Genomic DNA, 7489 nt, shown 5'->3' with positions numbered 1-7489 from the left:
TTTTTAGTACAGTGACAATACTATCTAATTTCAAGACAGGTACTTTCAATCTGTGTTTTTATGTTTGTTACCCCCATTGGAAAAGAGTAAGTATTTAAATGCATTTAGTAGTGTGTCATATATGTAACATAACTTTCTTCAGCAAAGTGATTGCTAATCTCAGCTCCGTGGAAAGGGTCACGCTTGTTGGGGCACTCTGGAATCCACCGCTTAAGGAGCAGCGATATTTTATCGCGCGCGTAAGCCGCTGTCCAGAAGGTAACAGACGTGGCTTTCCGAAGGGCCCCAGCCCCGGAGGGTCGCGAGGTGCCTCCGCGCAGGAGGACGAGCTGTTCCCACGGGAGGTTGGCCGGGCGCGCGGGAGCGGCGGCTGCGCGGCCCCAGCTCGCAGAGCTCGCCGGCGAGGGGAAGGTTCCCGAAAACGATGGATGCCTTCCTCCGGGACCACGCTCTTTGGGAGCTGCTGAACCGTGCCTACGCAGCAGGCAGAAGTTACTTCRGGTCAATAAGAGAAACAAAAGCAACTGCAAAGCAAAATACTGGCTCCAGCCAAATAGAAGGCAAAGGGATAGAGCCTCATCTTAGGCAGGAGCAATTCAGCAGGGAGAAAATGGAAATGTCTGTGTGTGCTGCCCTTAGACACATCACCTTCTTTTCCTTTTTAATCTTGACTAACGGCAGGGGCTGAAGAAATTAATACACTTAATGCATTTGTATGGACTTTTCTTAGTACTCTTGTTTGACTTCAGAAACAAAATATTTAACCACAAAAGCTGTGGCACAGGCATCTGCAGAAAATAAAGAGGCACAAAATCCATTAAAGGAAAAGAGAGAAATTTACTCTTAAGATTCACAGTTCTTCAGAGCACAGAAGCTACTTGTGTAACACTAACTGCTGAGCTTCTCTCCCATTGCTTCAGGAAGGCCCTATTATACATCTCATTTTTTGATATTTTGTAGAATAAACTCCTTATTTCGATTGTCTATTTTTTATTTAATTTTTACTTTATTTTCTTTTGTATTTTTGGAAAGCCACATCAATTCTTGAAATTTTTCTCTATAATGATCAACACATTTCATTTTCAGGCTATCAGAACAACAGCTTTCTCTCAATTTTTTTTTCTAATAAATCAAGCACCTAAAAATATTTGACATGAATGGTTAGTCCTACAGTGAAAGATTATGTTATTTAGGATTAATTTTTTTTCCCTTTTGCATGTTTCATAGGTTGCTGGTGCAGATGCGCTGGAGTTAAATTTATCATGTCCTCATGGCATGGGGGAGAGAGGCATGGGCCTGGCCTGTGGGCAGGTAGGACTGTAACAGCAATCTCTTTCATGTCTCTTCAGCAATCCTGCACTAGCRTGCTGATAGTTACACCTCGGGGGGAAGACGCGAGCAGCAGATTACTGGCTTGAGATTTTTAGGTTGAATGTGTTTAAATATTCATTGCTGAAAGTGGAAAATGACAGAAGCTACGAATATACAAAATGCTTAGTTTTGCTGAGAATAAAAATGCATTATGTATTTGACAGGAAATAATAGTAAAACAGATAATTTCTAAAAACTGCTTGGACAAGAGTTTTTTGGTTTCCACTGCAGTGCCCTGTAGATATCTTTTAGATCACAACACAGTACAAACGGTGTATATCAATAATGATTTTGAAAGACATGAGATATACACACATTTCACATGTGTCGTTGTACAGTTTTTAGCATTTGAACCTAACTCTATTTGAGAATTGCAGAATATGGCATACATTCCGGTAGTGCCACCTACAGTTACCTTTTCCTATTATAAAACTATGTTCTGCAGCATGTAGATCCAATAGTTGTGTAGATCTTGGATTGGAATTATCTGTGCCAGGTGTGTCTGTCATGCTGAAATCTAATACAAGATTTTTCAATACTTTCCATGACTTTATTTAGGAGAAAGTGTCTTGTTTTGCCTATGGAAAAACACACACTCTCAAAAACCAATTCTTACATTCATCTCTCTCCAAAGTTTTCAGAATTTTGCATGTTTTGGCAATGGTTTTGAAGTTTGTTTTGGCTCAGAAACATGCCCAAATGCAGTAATCTTGGAAGTCTCTGAGAAACTTGGTTCACTCAGTCTCTTAGGAAGGATTTTTCTTAGTTTGGCCTTTAAGTTTTCCAAAGGCTGAAGCCTCCAGACTTCAGGTACACAAGCAGAGAGTTGAGCTGAGTTTGCATATTTAGGCATTGATTTAGCAAATCCTAGCTTCTGAGTGCTTGATTTCCCATCTTATTGCTGTGTGGGGCAAGGAGAAAAAGGAGGAGAAGGATGGAGCATGGGGATCACAGTTATATACCCTAACAACCACATATACTATTAAGCGGATCCTCTTGCTGGGAGCTAGTTGACATCTTAATTCATCCTCACTCCATCATCTAAACACAGATGATTTCAGAACTTAGGTATGGCTGGATAACTAAGCCATTAACTCTCTAAAACTTTCTCAGGGAGACAAAGGGAGYGGTAATGATTTCAGTGGAAGTGTGGACACACTTCAGTTGAAGTTTTATCATAATAACAATATTGTCAGGCCTAGTGCATGAGACTTTTTTATTATTTTCTGGAACAAAATGATGTCAGTCTACTGCCTGCTATAGATTATTAGTTTTAATGAAACTAGTCTAGATGCTTTTCATGGCCAGTGGTCATTTTCCAAAGTTTTTATTAAAAGAGGGGGAAAAAATTACAAAAAGCCTTCAGGACCATTCTAGGAAAATGGTAGTAGTTATTATTAATTTTTTTTTCAAAAGTGTGTTTATCAACAAACAGCTGTAATAGCCATATTTGTCAGTTTGTGAAGCAATTCCCATCCTTCACTCTGCATGGTATAGCTCAGTAGTTTGGACTGTCTCCACATGAGATGGCAAAACCCTGTGGAAGGGTGTGATTTAGTCAGGGAGAGTCCTGAAGTTTTCACGCGGAAACTGAAATAGGCTCATTTCAAGCTCTTTTTTTTTCTTTTTCTTCTTTTCTTTTTTTAAAGCATATGTTATTTCCAACCTGCACTGGTTGGAATAATATATGCATGTGAAGTTGCTYAGATGTGTAGTCAGTAGGGAGCTGTCTGACTACATGAGCTTTTACATATCTTTCAGCTACTGTAAAATCAGACAACCAAATGCAAAATTTGAGCACTCGGGGCTATCATGTGGATTTGTGACTCTCCTTGGAGGGTATCAGATCCATAAAGCAGGAAGAAGATTACATTATATATACATATATGTTTGTATAATAATAAAAGTATTTTTCACTCCCACATACAATATGGATATTCTTTTGAATGTTTAATATTATTACTGACTTAAATATATCTTTTTTTTCTTATTTTTCTTACCAAAAATGAGAGCTCAGAAAAGAATCCAGTTCTTTAGACAAATAAATAAATAAATAAAAATAAATAAAATAAATAAAACAAGCGATCTTTAGAGGGCCAAATCCAGTGGTTCTTTCTCAGAGTTGGCTGTGATAAACTATAGTGACTTTAAATGTAGTTTGCTGAAGCAAAGGCTGAAAATAAACTGGACAAAATAATGATATGTGCTGGGGCGTCCATCAGTGGCCCTTCATGGGAGTTCCACACATGGAGTCCCCTGGAGGTCCCCTCATAAACCAGGAAAGCGCTGGGATGTATTTTGGCTTAATTCCTAACACATTTTTTTCCAGAGGTAAAGTCAAGTGGGTGGTATGTATGTTATGTGGGGAAGAGAGGACTCGGATACTCTCTGGAAGAAAGTATTCAGTGCCTTAACAACAGCGCATGAGGCTTTGAGAGACAAAATTGCTTTCCTGTTTGTACAGTGAAGCAGGTTTTCTTAAATCTTTTTGATAACTTAATCCAGATCTTCATAGGAAAAATTCTTAGGGATTAGGTCCCTTTTCATGCCTAAGCACATTAAATCCTCAGGAAACTGCAGAAATTGATGAGATGAAAAATAAAGACAGAAATACATGTATGTGTATTTTCACTATTTTTAACGTCTAAAAGGTTCTGCTTTTTTTTTAACAAAAAAAAAGAAAAAAAGAAAGGTTAATTACACTGTCTACTTTTGCTCCTCATTTCAATTCCTATGGTGTGCCTAAGGGTAAGTGTAGAAATCTGGGAACATCAGATTCACTTTTTCTCTCTCTCTTATTTTGTTATCTRCTCTAAGACACTTCCACTGTTTTATATCGCTATAAATTTTTTGAGTTCCAGATACATCCAAATAATATATATAAAGAGATGGTACTAAAAGTGGCTGCTTCTTTTATATTGCATTATAGTTCTCAGCTTTTATTTGATTTTAATTCCAAATCGTTAGTGCAGACACGCTGGCGCCTGAACAGCATAGCTAGCCAGAGGGTAATATTAAAGACGCATCTGTATTTCTGCCAATAAGTTACTTAAATCTGGTTGTGTATAAAATGTCAACTATATTTACTAATGCTGATTAATGATAARAAAGTTAAGATTTGTATTCTTTCATAAGCGTGCAACTGTAGCTGTAGATCATTAAAAAATGTAAGAGATTTTTTTATCATGAAGTTAAACAGTACTAATGCACAGATTTTCTCTGAATTAGATAATGAAAGTTTGCAAAACATTTAATAATAAACATAAAGACAATATYGTGAACAGCAGGTTATTATTGTATTTGTGGTGAGCTTTGTATTTCTTCATTAGGAACCACACAAAGATTCTCTAAATTTTTTATTTTTAACACGTGCTTCTAAAATGRTATTAAACATTCAGGACCAATACTATGATCTTAAACCATGAATGTCAGTGTTTGGCTTTTTATTTTTGGTCCAAAAGTCAGGAATTCTCTCCAGGTATTCTAGTGAGAATGAGTAGTTCAGCTGMATTGATAATCTGGGCTTGATGTTGCATTCCTGCCAAGTTTTGTGTCATTCTGTGTTGTTCAGATGAAATCTCAGGTCCATATTTGAAATGCTGTATATACTTAGAATCATTAGAGTTAGACTGGCTGGGATGAAYGATATCCAAAGTCTTCAAAAATCTCTGTGAATCTCAGTGGCCTAGTGGGGAGTGAACAGCAGTGGGAAGAAGGAAAGAGCAGCCTACAGCTGTTGAAGGGGAGTTACAGAAGCGTAGCTGCAAGGAAAAGTGGTTCTCGGTAGTGCCAGATGATGTGGCAATGGCCACAAWTTGCAGCCTGGAGATTTCAGGTGGGACATCAGGAAAAAAATTCGCTGAGAGGGTAATGCAGCACGGGAGCGTGTTGCCTGGCAAGGTTGTGTGATCTCCATCTCCGGAGTTTCAGGACTCAGGTAGGCAAAGCCATGGCAGACCCCGTGCAGTGTCGGCAGTACTCTCGCTCTGAGCAGGAGGTTGGCCAAGATAACCCCCAGAAGTTCTTCCAAACTAGCATTTCTGTTGTTCTGTGGATTCACCACACTAAATTTCTATCTGAAAGCACTGCATTGTTTATACCAGCGATGAAAAATGAGTAGTGGATAAAGGGAAGCACAAATACTCATTTGGTCACATCAAAGGAGATGGTCAATATGATAGGGAGAGCTCAAGTCAAAAACAACACATCAGTTAAACTTAACAAAGCACAGAGGATGCTTCTGGACTTTTTATTTTTTTAGTCTGTCATACTCAAAAGATCTCAGCTGAAGTGCAAGAATAGAGATTCTTTTTGCTATAAGCAAATATTTTAAAAATTAACATCTTGGCTTATAAATATTTCCCATTAGTTAGTCATACCTTTTAACCCTCTAATATATAACATATATTTGCATATCTCACTATTTAAGCTATAGGTATGGGGAACTGTTTACTTTTTTAATTTATATTGAAGGAGACACATATTTCTCTCTCATGAGCACTGAAATACAGATCCTGGTTGTTTAACTATTCAGATCATATGTAAAATGAACTTGCTTTTTATTTGTTTTCTTACCTTTATTTCCATTTTACTTAAACTCTAGTTGCCASAGTCTCTGCTGCTGACTGTGTTTATGTTTATTGCCTGCAATTAGGAGGCAGGATTCATAAAAGCCCACATTGCCTCGTTCACAAGAAGAGGAATCTGTTAAAAACAACTGCAACAAAACCAAAATAAAACCAGAAGCACTGGTTACTCTACAGAGATGAAAACTGGCTGTATGGTACAATTAGATTTGCTCTGCTGTACCTTGGAAATAGGAAAGATGAGGCTGCTTCTTAATTGAAGTGCACAGCATAGCATGATAATTTGCTCTTGCTCTACAGGCAAGGAGCTTGAAGTATTTTAAATAAATGATGCCCCAAACAGAATTTGATTATATCTGCGTTCATGTGGCATTCTACTACCCCCTACAATAATATGCTGGTTAAGTATAATTCATTGAGTCCTGCAGGCAGTATTAGTTCTCTCTCTCCTCTTTTGTATCAGTTAACTGCAACAAATTAATGCAAAGTACAGCAAGACTGTATTACACTCTGCTCTAGCAGCAGGAGGAATGTTGTCTCCCAAAATGGATACAGCCAGTGAAATCAAAGTGCAGTTTGTGGTGATGTTTCAGGATTTAAACATCTTGTTGTCCTCTTTCACTGGCCACTTACCTCCTTTTTGGTCAGAAACTTAGAAAAATAAGGCCTAGTTCATCTCACTGTCTTTGTGTCTTTCAGTGTCCCTCTATTGAGGTCTGTTTCAGCCAAATGACCTGTTTCAGTCAAATTTCTCAGAGATAAAGTGTTTCAGGGATATTGAATTTCTACAAGTCTCATAACTCTAGGCAGCAGGGTAGAGTTGAGAAATGGGCTACTGCCCAAACTGATGGATATGAACAGGAGCCTTAATAGTCCAGCTGAAGGAACAGCTCAGTCACAGGAAATTCAGTGCCAAAACGCACGCTCATCAGAAGCTAGGATTCCCTAGTTCAAGTGATGACGGTTTTGTCATGACGGCAGAGCTGAGTGGTGTTCATTCCTCTCCCCTCACCACTCTTAAGTTCACACTCAGAGTGAACAAAAATACAGCCCAGATTATCTTCTAGAGTAAATTGATGCAGGTCTGGAGAGGTTGCTGGAGCAGCGCGAGTGCCTGCGTGAAGCGAGCAGAGTACATCTGGTGGGTGTTTTGCTGGGAATATGTAGAATGGGCAAGGAGAATGGCCACTGACTGAGGGCCTTACACTCAACACATGCAAACACACATCTAAGTACATTTTTTCTGAGACCAGAAGATATATTTGGTGGGCTTAAGTTCATGGCTTCTACACTAACCTTGGCCACGTCATCATATAAGCTAGTTCAGTTTTGTTATTTTAACATCTTGTCCCCTTTTTTACTTTTCCCATGTTATATGTCTCTGTTCCCTTTCTCTTTTCACTCCTTCCTTCTTTAAACTTCTCCTCATAATTTTAACCCRTTGCTGAGTTGCTTTCAAAGTAACAATAGACTCGTGAACAATTTCGGTAGGGATCTGAAAAGTCTTGTTTACTATATGGTCACAACTAGCT

General features: G+C 38.5%; 1 protein-coding gene across 1 annotated transcript in view; it reads left to right on the top strand.

Annotated features, from left to right (window-relative positions):
* The window catches only part of DPYD (dihydropyrimidine dehydrogenase), a 343995-nt gene that overhangs the window by 230708 nt on the left and 105798 nt on the right, over positions 1 to 7489 (top strand). The window contains exon 16 of the mRNA XM_085303683.1: positions 1228 to 1311. Within this exon, the coding sequence (XP_085159809.1) occupies positions 1228 to 1311 (84 nt within the window). The remainder of the gene's footprint in view (positions 1 to 1227; positions 1312 to 7489) is intronic.

Source organism: Rhea americana, unplaced genomic scaffold (assembly GCF_003343005.1).
Source record: "Rhea americana isolate MKP2758 unplaced genomic scaffold, rheAme1 scaffold_2, whole genome shotgun sequence".
Classification (NCBI taxonomy): domain Eukaryota; kingdom Metazoa; phylum Chordata; class Aves; order Rheiformes; family Rheidae; genus Rhea; species Rhea americana.
Note: the sequence above shows the minus strand (reverse complement) of the source record. Positions and strands in the feature narration are given on the sequence as shown.